General features: G+C 42.1%; 1 protein-coding gene across 2 annotated transcripts in view; it reads right to left on the bottom strand.

Moving 5' to 3' along the window:
• Window positions 1-16149, bottom strand: part of crebbpb (CREB binding lysine acetyltransferase b) — a 46019-nt gene that overhangs the window by 5995 nt on the left and 23875 nt on the right. Inside the window, exons 4-24 of one of the 2 annotated variants that reach the window (XM_082529344.1) lie at window positions 12546-12786; window positions 11616-11729; window positions 10645-10890; window positions 10459-10555; window positions 10129-10266; window positions 9908-10025; window positions 9591-9753; window positions 9382-9438; window positions 8994-9115; window positions 8312-8500; window positions 7761-8147; window positions 7349-7525; window positions 6997-7171; window positions 5093-5211; window positions 4756-4995; window positions 4488-4576; window positions 3055-3165; window positions 2865-2921; window positions 2682-2759; window positions 2494-2561; window positions 2265-2415 (exon numbers count right to left, since the gene is read on the bottom strand). In XM_082529344.1, the coding sequence (XP_082385470.1) occupies window positions 2265-2415; window positions 2494-2561; window positions 2682-2759; window positions 2865-2921; window positions 3055-3165; window positions 4488-4576; window positions 4756-4995; window positions 5093-5211; window positions 6997-7171; window positions 7349-7525; window positions 7761-8147; window positions 8312-8500; window positions 8994-9115; window positions 9382-9438; window positions 9591-9753; window positions 9908-10025; window positions 10129-10266; window positions 10459-10555; window positions 10645-10890; window positions 11616-11729; window positions 12546-12786 (3137 nt within the window). The remainder of the gene's footprint in view (window positions 1-2264; window positions 2416-2493; window positions 2562-2681; window positions 2760-2864; window positions 2922-3054; window positions 3166-4487; window positions 4577-4755; window positions 4996-5092; window positions 5212-6996; window positions 7172-7348; window positions 7526-7760; window positions 8148-8311; window positions 8501-8993; window positions 9116-9381; window positions 9439-9590; window positions 9754-9907; window positions 10026-10128; window positions 10267-10458; window positions 10556-10644; window positions 10891-11615; window positions 11730-12545; window positions 12787-16149) is intronic. The other variant, XM_082529345.1, reaches the window with a different exon arrangement.

Below are 16149 nucleotides of genomic sequence, written 5' to 3'. Positions count from 1 at the left end.
AAAGGGAGGGATTCTTTCAAGACTGCTTAACTTGTGCAACTCTGAAAGCAGCTGACTGGTACTGGCAGAAGACAGCGTTCTTAGCCGCCAACTACGCCAACTCGAGTGTGGGAGGGGTTTGGTACATAGAGCCATGGAACAAGATTCCCATAAGTCTTGAAGAAAATCTAGCAACCTCAAGTCAGATAACTCGGGAGGTGAAAGCAGTTCTCTGACCACACTGTAGGCCGTGGGGAGCCAGAGGTATAAACTTCAACAGGAAATCACACTTTTTAGCTTCCCTTCCCCTGTGGAGAAAAGTCCACCTCCATTCACAGGAGTAATGTGGTTTTCAACCTGGTTGCAGAGCACTGGACCAGCTCTGTGCCCTCTATGATGATAGATGAATGTGTGTGGGGTATTGCCCCCAACTACTCTACAGATACTTTTGCTGACTTGAAGAAGCAATTCAACTGTGCCCCCTCAGGGGTTGCTTCATGATTATGGGTCATTGGGTTCATCTTTCTGGCAATAAGGTAGGCTTGTTTTCCACCAGGGCTGCCCTTTGTCTCCGATTCTGTTCATTACTATTATGAACAGAATTTCTAGGCGTAGCCAAATGGCACAGGGTGTCATGTTCATTGGTCATGTTCATGTCTCTGCTGGCTTCACTCTGCTATGGGCTACAGCTCCCAGTGGGGATGTTTGCAGCACATTACAAACTGGCATGGATTAGCGCCTCCAAGTCAGATGCCGTGGTTCCCACCCGGTAAAGGATGGATTTCCCACTCCAGGTTGGTAACAAGTGCCTGCCTCAAGCAAAGGAGGGCAAATATCTCAAAGATTTGTGCATGAGTGAGGGAAGAGTGGAGTGGGAGACTGAGAAATAAGCACAGCATCTACAGTAATGTAAATGCTGTTTAAAGGTGAGCACAAAGGCAAAGCTTTCACTTTACTGGTGAATCTATGTTCCTACAATCACCTATTGGCAATAACTGAGTAGTGATAGGAAGTGGCGGAAATTAGCCTCCTTCGAAGAGTGTCTGGGCTGAGGTCATTTTGGTGTGGAGGAATAAAGGCTCTACTCAAGCCCAGTGGAAGCAGTTGAGATGGTTGAAGCATCTGGCTAGGATGCCTCCTGAGTATCACCTAGATGAGATGCTTCGGGTATGACAAACCCAGCACATGCTGTAGGGATTGTATCTCTCAGCTAGCTTGAGAGGCCCAGACAGCTCAGACCTGGACAGGCAGTTTAAAATGCATTACTGAATGGATGGATACAACAGCATTTAAAAGACAAACTCAAGTCATTTGTGAAAAGAAGAAGAAAAAAAAAAGTAAATCAATTTTCATAAGATTAAATATAACTCTGATGTTTTCCGGAACCAATTCCCTTTCCACAGTCAGATCTTTGATATGAAAGTATGAACATGGAGATTTCTGTTTATATCTGAACAAATTGCATTATGTATCGACATTGTGACGTTGCACAAGGCATCAAATACACAAATGGACAGGCAAATGGACTAGTTAGTCATATATGGAGCTTTTCTACTATACTTGAGACATCTCATTCAGCCATTCACACAAACACACACTTTTTTCTTTGTCTGAGTGCTTTCTATCCAACATCCACACTCCAATGAACACACTGACAGCAACTCTGGCTTCAGTATCTTGGCCAAGGGTACATTGGCATGCAGACTGGAGCAGCCAACCAGCAACCTCCGATTGGTAGATGACATGCTCTACCTTCTGAGCCAAGGCTATCCAACAACATTTTCCTAAAACTAGCACATCACTGGCACAGTGCATTCAGCAAACGATCCAGGTTATTGCTCATAAAATGAAAAATATGCCTTTGGTGATCAATTACGTGATCATTGTATCTAAATTTGATTAAATCCTGATCAATAGTCCAGCTGGAGTGATGAGTCCCTATAAAAAAAACCTTTGGGATATTTGGTAATAACCCAAAATGGTGATCATTTTGGTGTTTGCTGTCATCATGCCATGGTGTCCAAGTTTGATTAAATTCTGCCCAATACTGTAGGAGAAACAAGCTCATCGGTCCTTCTACTCTATGAGCTGCAAAATACAAAAACTGTTCTCTGAGGCATTATGCAGTTCAGTTTCTAGCTGAGATAAATGTGGAATCAGCCGCGTGATTGAAAAGATTGAAAACACAATGCTATTGAAGATTTATCAGATGCTTTTATGCATCTGGACCCTCCAAAGGAAAAAAATTTTAAAAATAAGCGCTGTAAAGCAGGTGTGACACTTACCTAGACTTCATGCCAGGCTTAACCTCCACAGTTTTGTCAGAGCTGGCGACCACTCGCACAAACACCTCACCAGCTTCAGGGTGGTTCTGCCTTTTCAAGTACTTATTAACTCTGTCTTCAATGTATGAACCCAACCTTGTGGATTGCAACCCTTAACGAACACACAAAGACATGTTTTAAACACTGACATTCTTTGTCAGAAGTTGTTTTACTTGTATATGTAACTTACTCTTGGCTGAAAACTTGTTTTCCTTTCTTGCTTTACCAGACTTCTTCAGACAGTTGTCACAGATAAAACTGAAACGAGAATCTAATTATTTTTAGTGTCGACTAACAAATATAAATTCTATGACGGTCAAACATTTCTTTTATGTGCTTGAAGATATTTGTCTAGCGTAGCAGTCAAGCTATACTCACCCTGACGGCCAAATGACGTCATAGTGCAGCACACAGATCTGATGCATCTTTCGTCCACAGTCTTTACATTCAATATACCTACGATGACAAAAACATGCTTTTTCTTTCTGTTCGGTAAAAAGCAGCAAAGAAGCAACACTGCAGTCACACACATCAAAATGAAACTGTCTAGAGAATACTCACGGCTCAGGGTCCAACGTGTCATTTTTCTTCTTTTCAAACTGATCTTTAGATATCATCCTGCACAAAAAGAGAGATCTTCATGTTAAATCTGTGACTATTTATTCCCTTCCAGAGAACAAGAGCCAGAAAGCAAATGGTTCCACGATGATCACGGGGTGATATTCAGACATCCGGGGACCAAGGAACTTACGTCTGTGGCTGTGACGGGTCATCTCCCAGGGTCACACTGTTGCCCTGGATCTCATTGAAGCACTTCTCACAGTAGTGATACCTGTCGGCAATAAGGCCATATTTGGGTGAACTGCAGCCAGCACACACAGTAGCAGCACAGGCAAACCGGCGTACGGGTGGCAGAATGCAGAGTGAACGGAGCACACAGCAACAACCGAGGATGGAGCATGAGCAGCGGACAGACGGAAGGACACACACACATACACACATACACACACACACACACACACACACACACACACACAGGTAGAGGTACATGGTTAGTCAAAATGGTCATGATTCAGCCACTCTCATTCAAAGTGGAACAGAAATGTGGGGAAACATGCTCAGATGCTATGTTAAGGACATTAAATGATTGTCGTCAACAACAAATTCGTGTTCAACATCGTCATCGAACATGCATGCTGCAAAATCAAAACGGTAAAGACATTTACACTGAAATCATTTATGAGAAGCAACATGCATTAAGAGTTGATGAATGGATGATCATGTCAGAAGAGACCGGAGTGATGATGCAAAAACAATTGTGCCGGTTCCTTTAAGCAGAAACAACATGACTAAATTCCCTTTAACAGTGTCCAAGTCTTTAATTCTAATTTGGGAAATCTTGAGGCATTTAGCATTGATTATCTACAACTAAAGTGTGTTCCATTGGACTAATGTTAAGCTGCAATAACATATTCTGCACAGAAGGGGGTGCTTTGGAGCTCATTTCCTAGAAAGAAATTAAAGGGATAGATGTGAGGGATGGACCCATCATGCGTTTTGCTTGTCCTAATTATATGACTCACTCAACTCAAACTGTGGTGCAATACTCCTATAAAGGAAAGCCGGTGAGAATTATGTCCTTAGAGCAGGGGTGTCAAACATAAGGCCCAGAGACCAGCATTGGCCAGGTAAAAACTCAAACCCTGCCCACAGATTGGCTTCAGCGAAAAAGGTATAAATTTGGGACTTTTAAACTTGTATTAGACTTGTATTTTAATAGGTATTACAGCTTTTCCTGCTGATGAAGACCTCCCCATGGCCATGTATAACTCAATGACAGCAATTGATCAGACAGACTTTTTTTTTTTTTTTTTTGGGGGGGGGTGTTACAAAACAGCAACAATAAATATTGGAATCGTACTTTTTTGAGTATCTAAGGGATTCAATGTGAAGTTAAACTTCCACACAAGGAGAAAAAGGGAAGTTTTATTGGTCCGGCCCACTTAAGATCAAAGTTTTTTTCCCACATTCCTGGGTTATAGTTTTTCAGAATGGTGAATGTGAAGTGGGATCTTTAGTCATGCTGTACTTTTGAGGGTTTAACTTCACACCCACTTTGTATAATTAATTCTTCACCTCTTTACCCATGCCAATCCCTTCAGCAGAGAAAGCATGCACCTTTACCTGTTCTGGTAGCTGTAGTAGGTGCTATCCCTCGAGATGGTGCACAACTGTTTGCCATAGCAACACAGTGTCTGTGGTGAGAACTCAAACTGCAGGGTGGGAAAAAAACCACAAAACATTAAGGTACACGTAAATGTGACAATCAGCTTTCATCTAAAGTCAACAGCCAAATAAAGACTAAACTAAGGGTAAGTGACTTTTATCAGTAAGCAGAATGGTGTGCTGCCCTAAGTAGCTTGTGTTGACTATCCAGGATGTGCCATCTTACCTTCCTACCACAGCAGTAGCCCAGACCCTGCATGACAGGATCGATTTCTGCTTCAAACACTTCTGCCAGTTTGGTGCAGTACTTGTAGACTCGGGATGTTTTACGATTGTACAGCCACGCGTTGTTGAACATGAGCCACACATCTTCCACGTACTGCCACGGTTCCTGGTACTGACCCGTGTCCAGCTTGCGCTTGATGGTGGATAAGTCAATGGGATTCTTTACTATGTCAAAGTAGTCCTACAGGAGCAGAAGCAGGGAAGCAATTCCAGGATTGAGCAAATGACCCATAACAATTCGAAGCTTTGAGTAAAGGCACATCATTAAGTATACTTACAGGGATACCCAACAGCATTGGATCTACAGGTTGTCTAAAAGGCAGGGACTCTGGGTCTTGCTTGTAGAGGGCTTCAAGTGTTGGCATTAGGGCTTGCCTCAGTTCCTCTGGCTTGAAAACTAAAGACAAGAATAAGCCCATGAGGAAAAACACATAAACAGCATACCTATGTCTAAAAAAAAAAAAATTATTAATAATAATAATGGATTGGATTTATATAGCGCTTTTCAAGGCACCCAAAGCGCTTTACAATGCCACTATTCATTCACTCTCGCATTCACACACTGGTGAAGGCAAGCTACAGTTGTAGCCACAGCTGCCCTGGGGCAGACTGACAGAAGCGAGGCTGCCATATCGCGCCATCGGCCCCTCTGGCCAACACCAGTAGGCGGTAGGGTAAAGTGTCTTGCCCAAGGACACAACGACCAGGACAGAGAGCCCAGGGATCGAACCGGCGACCTTCCAGTTACGGATACGCTTCCCAACCCCCTGAGCCTGAGCCATTTACCGGTAGTTAAGGAATCGTGACATTCCTTAACTAAATGGACTCAGTACTGATCAGTGGCGTGCAGCTGGGTTTACAAATTAAATGCCTGGTGATGCAGGCATAAAATTGTGTCTTGTTCAATAGATTTCCACTCCAGAATTAGTTTAAATATTTAAATAAAACACATACACACAAAATACTAATACCCATAAAAAAATTTGACTTCATGTTAAAATGTCTGAAAGGCAAATGCTGTTCTTTTTTCAAAAACGCTGCCAGTAGATAATGCTGTTGATAAACATTGACAAAAGGGACGAATACAAAAAAAAAAAAAAAAAAAAAAAAGGAATCGCACTTATATCACGATTAGGTGTCAATGATTACAGCCTTCTTAGGAAGTGACAAGTGGAACCTGCCTCTGACATCCAGGGCCCAGTTCTCTTTATGCTTTTGAAGTGTTTGCTGTCATCATGCCAGGAATTTAAAAAACCTTCAGAAAATAGTCTCTAGATACTTTTTTAAGTCTGGCAAAGGATTAAAAAGATGTACAAATAAATAAATTGCTCCACCATGAGGAAAATGATCTACAAGTGGCTAAGGCTTCAAACAACTAGTTACTTTATCTGTTAAATTAAAACAGCAGCTCATTGGAATTCCACTATAAGAACCAGATTGCATCAGCCATTAGAGATCACATACGTTTAACATGTACAGGAGACATGCCAGAAAATTCTTTGTTGTCCTATTAAAGCATTAACGCAAAACTACAGTCTGCCAGTGAATACAAAAGAAAGGGCTTTTGACAAGAACATGCTCTGGACAAACAAATACAACAATAGCAGTCGTTAGGCTCGGACCAAAAGTGGCTTTTCAGAGGAAGCGTCTTGGACCACCTGTTAAGTATGATGGAAAAAAATCTTGTGGTTTGAGGCCAGCGACCTGCCTCCGGGGCTGGGCAGCTCACAGCTCAACTATTTTTGTGAAAGATAGGCTATTTCCTTTGAAATGTTGTGGAGTGATTTTAAATAGTCTATGCAAAACAACCCTCAACAATAGAACATTTACAGCTAGCTAACATGTAGCTTTTCATCTGTCTGATGAGACTTGTGGACAATCACGCAAAACTCTTGCACAAAGACCGTCGTGCTAAAAGGGTCTAAACAAGATTTTGAGGCCAAGAGTGTACTTCCTATATACACAGAAAAGCATCCATTGATATTTTAGTGAAAGTGTTGTGGTGAGTGAGTGAAAAAGCCATTTTCCTTGTGCTGCTGTTTAAGTATAACACCTTTAACTTGAGCACTCTACCAAGGAAGAGCAAGCATTTGGGTGTTCAAGCGTGCTGAAAAATACCAAAAAACTATTTCATCCTATGTCTAATTTTTTTACACCTTATATCTAAATATAGTAACATTACTTTTTTTGCGGCTCTGAGCGGTGGTAGTTGACGTGCTGTTGGCCCCACTTTCCTCCTCTTCTTTGGGTTCTGTCTTCACTTCTGGCTTCTTTTCCTCAGTTTCCATTGGTTCCTGCTTTGGTTCTGCTGCATCTGGCTCCTCTTTCTTCACCACTGGGGGTTTGGTTTCTTCCTCCTGATTATATATTAACACAATGATTGTTAACCATCTATTCAACACTGATAAGACAGCAAACCATCAAGCACTTGACACCCATGGAAGCATAACGCCTTAGATTAAGTTACTGAAATCCCACAAGACAGATTTACTGACAGAACTGGTTTATTTGTGGTGGAGAAAGTTTGCACATACCTCCATTTTTACATCATTCTGCGTCTTCAGAGAGCTGCTGTCGTCTTCTTCATCTTTTACTTCACTTTTGGCTTCAGTGCTGCTCATGTCAGGCAGGGCCTGCTGGGAACTCAGTTCAGCCACAGAGCCTGGGGTAGGCACTCTGTTATCGATGCTCGCTGCTGTTTGATGGGACAACTTAAAGCAGAAACAGAAACTGTTTAGTGCTGCCAGTTTTTAAAAAATAATTCTGATTTATAAGAAAAAAAACTTTTCCCCTCCTGCGATTAAAATATTGACAGCTAAATTTTATTAAATAAAATTTGAAATATTGTTTGGTTAAAACACCTGGATGGTGCTTTAAAGGAAAGTGAAAAAGGCATAAGCAATTCAAGAGCTGTGGTAGCTTTTCAGGGAAAAACTAGTATCTCACCGGCGTGCTGGGGTGCTGTGCCTGCACAGAGGAGGGCTGCTGCATCTGGCTGGAGGGCTCAGGTTGGGGCTGCAGGGGTGTGAGAGGGTGAGAAGGGTCAGGTGGTGTCCCCAAGGCTGAGGGGGGACGAGGGAGGCCACTAGGTATGTGGGTTGGGGTGGAGGAGGGCCCACCCGTGGACACGGGAGTGGAGGGCTGTGGAAGCATCTGGGAGTGGGTGGGAGTATGGTGTGGCTGTGGCTGCGGTGGTGGTGGCGGCGGCTGCTGCTGGGTGGCAGAGGCACTGGGTGGAGGGGTGGTACCCAGGGCAGGCTGAGCTGTAGGGCCGCAGGGCAGCTGAGAGCCAATGGAGCTCAGTGCATTCAGAGGGAGGTTAGAGTTTTGTGGCTGTTGGAACAAAGGTGTGCGCACTATTAGAATAACTTTACCAACCATTTACAAAGCGTGTGACACCAAAGTCACACACAAAAGATTGTATATTTAAAAAGAAACAAGCAATGTGCAATAAAAAGTCTAGGAGAATTAAGAAAAAACCTCAGCATCTTTCTCACCTGTGTGACACTAGCCTGTGACATGGCAGGTCCCAAACCTATATTCACATTCATCGCTCCACCCGCACTTACAGGAAACTGGCCCTGTTGCAGGAACTGGCCTTGGTTGGCTGGCTGAGATACCATGTTATTAGCATGACTACCCATAATTCCTTGAGTCTGAGGCATCCTTGATGGAGACATTCCCATCTGTAAAGTCAAAGAGATCAAATAGATAAATCAAAACAACAGACAACACCTATTATGAAGGTGTCTGCCAGGTAAAATCATTTGTTTCTAAAGGAAATGCTACCAACATGCAAGCTACCACAAGGGCATCCTGCTATTTTTCTGAAGGTCCTGTGGTGTAAACTTAACAGCCTCGGCTGACTCAAAGAAGAATACAGACGCAAACTAGTAGTTTCAGTACAGATTATTCATTAGCAGCTGGTTCATAAATGAATCAAGATCTGTGTGAACTACAGGAAACACATTTTGTATTGATGCTTCCGTGTGACAATAGTAACAGAGCATTAACTAAATATACAGTTAAAGACTCGCGTATTTCACGGTCAAGAAGAGGGAAAAGAAATTTAAGGGAGCAAGCAAGTGAGCTCAGAGAAAAATAACTGCTTCAAGGCAAGAGAAAAGGGAAAGAAAAACAAAACACAAAAACAAAACGAAACAAAGGAGTGTATCTAACCGCTGGCATGGAGTTCATGTTCATCTGCTGTGGATGGTTCCTGGGGGAGGGAGTCCTTGCTCCCATGGGTGCCTGAGGCATCTGTGTATTCTGCACTGCCATTGGGTTAAACTGATTTATTCCTGTGGGGGACAAGTACATATCTTGTTAAGATCCTTGGGAATTAATATAATTTAATAATGCATAACCAAATGGGATATAAGGGAGACTTAACCAGATCAATTTGATATCCTGTATCAGAGCAATTTAACAGGTGTGGACAAATGAAACAAATAAAAGTGGCATTCAACAGACAAACCACTAGAGCATGTTAGAAATAAAAGACGCAAATTCAAGTGCTACCCTCCCCCCCAAAAAACAAAACAAAAACCAGAAGATGAACACATACCTTGTGGTATGCGGGGCATCATCTGATTTTGCATGTTAGGCATCTGTGTAGGTCCATCTGAGAAGACAGGATAAGTCGAGGTTCTTTTAAAAGATTCTTTCAGATAAAAACAGAGATTTGATGAAACATTAAAGTAATTATAACATAAGGTATTTTGGTACTGTCAACTTAGGACAGTCAACGGCTGATTAAGAATTTAAGTTACTAACTAGGAGGTCGAATGGCTTGTCCTGGGCCCATGGGGTTGGGCTGAGGCTGCTGTGGCCCAGCTGGTCCCATGCTAGGCTGATTCTGAAGCCGGGAGCGCCTTTTCTCCTCCAGTTCCTTTTGTATCTTGTAAATTTTTTCTGCCAGGAAGTGGTAGTACTCATCCTAGTGAGGAGGCAAAAAAACAAAAAAAAAAAACAAAGGGGGGGATATTTTAAAAATGATTTCATCTCAGTCGCAAGGATAGCTGCACAAAGAGCTTTAAAGATATTCAAAAAGGATGAAGGTGGAATAGCGTGAAGATGCTTTATCAAGTTACCCTGCTGTTAGCCGACTCATACATGTCACCCTCAACCTTGCGTGCATAAGCCACCAGGTTCTCCATGCGTCGGTCCTTCAGTGCTGCTGGGTCTGGGGTTGGGAATATGGCTTGTACTCTGATGAAAAAAATAAAATAAAATAAAATAAGCAAATATAACCTGTTGTACCATATGAGAACTCATCTATCTACAAACACAGCTGTTTTATTGTTGCACTTACAGTTTATGCACCAGATGGGTGCGCAGGTCCTGAGTAACATGTTCATGCCAGGCCTTCCTTAGCCCTGTGGCAGACAGAGGGGTGGCAGCGGGGAGGTTTCCCATGCCTCCTACTACTGACCCATCTGGCATCAGCTGACTGTACGACGGACGCAATTTGAACATAATTTGTAAATAACACTGAAAAATAATCTTCTATAAAATAAAATAAAATTACCGAAGAGACTGAGAACACATATTTATGACTGACTTGAGAGGCATAAATTTATTTTGGGAAGGGCAGTACAGTAGACCTCGTTTCAAGTGATGCAGAAGGAATGAAAAGTCTTACCTGCTAAGCGCAGACAACGAGGAATCAGAGTGCATGCCAGTCTGGTTTGAGGAGGGGGTACCCATGCTTCCTGCCATCTGATTCATCTGATTAGAGCCTGGTAAAAACACAGAAGAATTTATGAAAAACTGGCACAGAAGCAATTATACACAAACTTCTAAACTGGCATTTCGTTTTATTCCATACCTAATGGGTTCATATTTCGCATCTGCTGGTGCTGGGGGCCCTGTGGGTTTTGCTGAGATGGACCCTGGCCCTGCACCTGAGCAGGAGACTGGTTCCCATATGGCAGGCCCAGGGCTTCATAGGCCCTCTGCATGGAGCTGGGGTCAATTTGTGTTGCAGCGCTGCTGATGGCTGTTGCACTGGGCTGGCCAGGTCCAACTGCATTCATGGCATTTTGTAGACTGGCTCCAGATGAACTTAGCGTAGCTGTAGGGAGAAAACAGGATGATAATTGGTTTTGCATTATAAATATTATATTAAAGAATTAACTCAAGTAATAGCCTGCAATAACTGAGGAGTAAATGCGGCTTCAGATGTGCTTCTATGCTCTCCTGTATTAATAATGTCAGCCTATAAATTGTTAGAAAAAAAAAGATTAGTATATGACTATAACAATTTTAAACATAAAAATGAAAAACTTGTTGTTGTTTTTTTATGTGAAAATTTAAAAAAAAAAACCAAAAAAAAAAAAACCCTACAAATAGTCTTTTTGGGACTTTGACATCCCTGTGCTGCTCCCTGCTGTGTTGATAGCTGACAGGGAGCATGCTGCCTCTGTGGGGGATTTAAATCTGTCATAGGGCTTTTTAACCAATTAGAGAGCATGCTGTCCCAAGAACCTGCCCCCAGTGTTAAAAGCGCCACTGAGCCCCTCCCCTGGGTGTCACATTACAGGCCCAGTATTTCTAGAGGAATCCTCTTGCAGCTCGAGCCCTCACAGTCTGCGAGCCAGCAGAGAAGTGGCAGTGAAACAACCTGCAGGTGGCACCACTTTATACCACAAACATGAGAGGCTTATCCCAGAGTAATGACTGCTTTACTGAAAAGTTACCTGCATTTCAGATATCTGCTTTATAATCCATGTGGGGTTTTTTCATATGGGTTTAATGAATAATTAAGATTAAAATTATGGAGCTGCTGAAGTTACTTACGCTGCTGATTCCTTTTGTCACTTGCATTTTTCAAAGGCAGGCACACCGGACAGTCGTGCCGCGTACAGTTCTTCCAGTGGGAAATGATCTGTCTGGATGATGCACAGTGTGCAACTGGAGAAAAATAAAGCACAAATAGGAAAAATAGAGTGAGGTGCTGGTGACAGTTAATTCAGGAGAAATCGCAAGACTATTGAACCCCAATATCTACACACTACAGTGAAGAACAGGTGCTGGTTAAATGGAGAAAAAAAATATAAAATGACAAATTTCCAAGTCTATAACTCTTGGATGCCTTCATCACTACCAACAACTGTCAGAGTGAAGCTACTGACTAACAGACACGGACCAAACTGTAGGAGAAACTTGTTTGTAACTTAAGATTCAACTTTTGTTGGGTAATGTCAATCACTGAGGCTTGGTTAATGAAACAATTGAACTGTCTCCATTTAAGCAATAAATCGAAAAGTGACACAATTGTAATCCTCAGCATTTTATTTTAAAGCCACATTTTAAAAGTTTAAGTCAGTAATTTTCAAAAAGGCAAATTTCATGGATATTTTTTATTTTTTGAAATTTCACTCAAAACTATTGTGGTAATGGTATATGTGCGAGTCTGAAGAAACAGGTGTTTATTGTCGTTTGGATGAAACTTGCAAGACATCAACGCCCGGTGCCATTTTGTTTAGATGCTAAATGAAATGGCATCAGGCCCACATCACAGGCTCTAATTATGGCTGCAAACACATGGTACAGTAAACCCATCTGTTAGAAGCTGAATCTCGTTTTTATGAGATTATTAGCAGCAGTTAGCAGATAAAATACCAAATTAGAAGAACACGGTCACATAAAAGCTCATATGGGTAGATCCAAGGCTTCTCTTTATTTATTTTTTAATTCAGTCTCTAAAAACTCATCACTTTCACTCACCGTGGCAGGCTTTGCCAGCCTGGCAGTGGGTCATATGGTTGAGTACGTTCTTCATGGTGCGGCAGTGGGGCAGGGTGCAGGTCCTCATCTCCCCGTTGGCCTGCTCCCGCCGCTGGCACTTGTGTGCATGCAGCAGCAGGACCAGCTGCTGCTGAATGAGTTTTCGCTTCTCAGGGTCGGCCGTTGGGCCTGCGGACACACCACCGGGAGCAGGGACCATTGATGCTACCTGTTGCGGCATCTGTGATAAACACACAATACGCACACAAGTTAGTGATGGATACGCACAGAGGTGCAAACTCAGACACAGATGTGAAACCCCGGGAGGCAAAAACTTAAATGTGGATATATGATTGATCATAGCGTGAGGAGAGGAAAAATATTATTCCTCTGACTGAAGCTATGCATATTTTTTTGGCCTTAGAATTAAGTCTTTATCATAGGTATGAAACCCCACAACGTGATCTACGCGGTAACCTGATGTGCACCTCCCTGGAAATGCAACTACACATGTCATTGCAGGCCAGTATGCATTTCTGGTTACTTTTTAATTGCAGTTGTTTTTGACATTTGTACAACTTTCACCTCAATATGATAAATAATCAGGTTTTTTTCCCTTTACAACGAGTCTTTTGCAGATACTCCTGATTACAACTTAAGTGTATGAAACGCAGATTTCCACAGAATCATTTTTTTCTCCCCCCAATCTATCGTCTGTACCCCCATGGACAAGGCCAAAGAGTGTCAAAGAATGTCAGAGACAAGACTGTCGACCTGCACAAGGCTGCAATGAGCTGCAAGACCCATCAAGAAGCAGCTTGGTGAGATTAATCAGAAATGGAAGAAAAATAAATCTTCGTACTCGTTAAGGAACTCCATGCAAGCTCTTGCCTCATGGATTGAGGATGATGATGAGAAAAGATGGTGGATCAGCCCAAAAATACAGAGGAGCTTGTCAACGATCTAAAGGCAGTTGGAACCACAGTCACCAAGCATTACACCATTAGCAACACACTATGCTGTAATCAAACTGTAATCAGCACCTTCAAAGACAACCTGCTCAAGAAGGCACATGTACAAGCCCGTGTTAAATTTGCTAGCTTGAGCTGTCATCTTTGAAGGAAGAGAAATGCTAAGTATAACCCAATGAACACCTCTCCACAGTCAGGGATGAAACATTGTGCTTTGAGGCTGTGTTTCTGCTAAGTTTACAGGACAAGTTTACCACACTGAGGGGCCAATACCATAAAATCTTTACTGAGAAGCTTCCCACAGCCAGAAGACTGAAGATTGTAACCTTAGAAGACCCATTCACGACCAATGACCCAAAGCATACTGCCAAGGCAAAAAGGAGGGGCTAAAGAAGAAGAACATTCCCTCCTGAGATGTGGCCAAACCTGGTGACCAACTACAAGAACATGCAGTGGCCTAGCCAGTCTCCAGAGCTCAATCTTACAGAAAATCTGTGGAGGCAGCTGACGCTTTGAGTTGCCAAGCGGCAGCTGAGAAACCTAAAGGATTTAGAAAGTTTCTGTAAAGAAGAGTGGACCTAAATCTTGAGATGTGTCCAACTACAAAAACATCTTACGCATGTGTTTGCCAGCAAGGGTTTTCCCACATTCTCCAAATTTTGCTTGGCGATCAAATACTTATTTCACTCACTGACATGCAAACAAAATTATAACTTGTGTGTCATATTTTTTTGGGACTTCGATTGATATTCTTTCTCGATTTAAAATAAAACTACCTAAAAATTAGAGACATTTATTTCTAATAGGTGAGCAAAGCTACAAATTCAGCAGGGGATCAAATAATTATTGCCCCCACTGTAAGGAATCGCAGATATTAGCAAATTCCTGGAAGGAGATGACAAAATGTTGGAATGACGATGAGGGAAAATGCAAAATAGTGACAAAACTTTAGGGACAAATATGTCTGCCTCTGCTTACATATTTCCGTCGCAGACATTAGCGTGTTCAGAGAGAACCAGACGGACAGAGAGAGAGAGAAAGTGAAACAATTTCCCATTTCCAGCATTAACCACACACACAAAAAAAAAATAATTTTACTGACCATGAGGGGACAGAACAGTTAAAACAATAATACCGTAAGTCATCTGCCGGAGTCTATTCTTTTCAGTTTTTCCCCCCACTGATATAATTCCTCCAACTTTAATCTGTTTTTACACACATAAAAACTAGCGCACCCATCTTCCCCCACCACACTGCAAACCCTCCTCACACACATACTCTCTTTCACCAACAAATACACAAGAGTTAACCTACCATCTCTGCTAGTGCACAGCTACATTAAACTCCAACTAAAAAATTAAAAAAAATTAAAAAAAACCCAAAGAAATGCCCCGTCTGTTTTTTCTTGTTTGTAAGTGAATGATCACTGTAGCCCGTACCCACATCTACACTCAACTGGAAGAGTGCCGTTGCGCTGGTATGAACATGTGTGCGGGCACATGCGCTCCCACACACCATTGCAACTGTCGGTCATGTATGTCACGTATAACATTGCATTAACAGCAAAGACGACATACAGTGTAATCACAGGAAAAAGTGGTAACAACCGTTAATGTTAAATGGATACTCAGATAAGTGAAACATTATACACAAGTGGATTTAAAAAAAGAAGTCCATCAAAATAACATTAAAACAACTCAACTTCAACGGGCCAATTAATAGTCTCAAGCTAATTAAGGTTATTAAAATGCTACAGAAGATTTACTTTAAGGCGTGCTGTGACTGGAAAATTCAACACCCAACCCAAGTTAAAGCAAAAGTCATCCTTTCTTTCTCAAGTCTTCACTAAATTTGGACAAAAGTTGATTTATTTCCAACACTAAATACTTTAAAGAAAACAAATTTTGTTCCATCCTCCATCCCCGACCTCACAAACTACCATGCCAACACTGCCAAAAATCTTATAAAAGACTGTAAGATCTACAAAGATGTTTAAAAACAAAGAACCCTCCAAATACCATTTCACACAGTTTAACCTCTTATCCTGGTTGCTGTCCACTTATGGTCAGTAATAAGGGTTGACTAACATACATTGCTCAATGAGAACAAACTTATGCTACTATGCCATCATGCTGGAAGCATGAAATAAACTTCCTGTTATGTTTCTCTCCCTCTCTTACCAGTGGCAGTAGTGAGAGGTCCATCTATGAAGTCCCAATTAGCCACAGTACGCATTAGGGTGGGTGGATAGCACCAAGTTAGAAGAGGTGCGCTTTAAACCATTTGGATGCATTTTTTAAAAAGGCAACAGCGAAGCCCGGGGACTTCCTGCAACTAAACTTGGTTCATGGTGTTGACATACTCAAAGTGCAAAGCAATGCAGAAGACAGTGGAGAACATGAAATGCTCAATAACCATAAGTGCAACGAAATGCATTGTAAGGCAGACCACGCGGTTTATCAAACACTGTTTTTACTGTCCCTGCTTGACCTACAAAACCAGATGCAACGTCACATCTGTTTGATGATCAACAACAGACAGCTGTGGTTGACCAGTCAAAAGCAACAGCTCTACTAGGACTGAGTCACTTTCCCTGTAAGTACGCTGAAACAGACTTGCTGAAGTTTAGCTCC

The sequence above is a fragment of the Aulonocara stuartgranti genome (genome assembly GCF_965226115.1).
Source record: "Aulonocara stuartgranti genome assembly, chromosome: 4".
NCBI classification, from domain to species: domain Eukaryota; kingdom Metazoa; phylum Chordata; class Actinopteri; order Cichliformes; family Cichlidae; genus Aulonocara; species Aulonocara stuartgranti.
The sequence above is the reverse complement of the archived record's forward strand: the minus strand, read 5'-3'. Positions and strand labels throughout refer to the sequence as shown.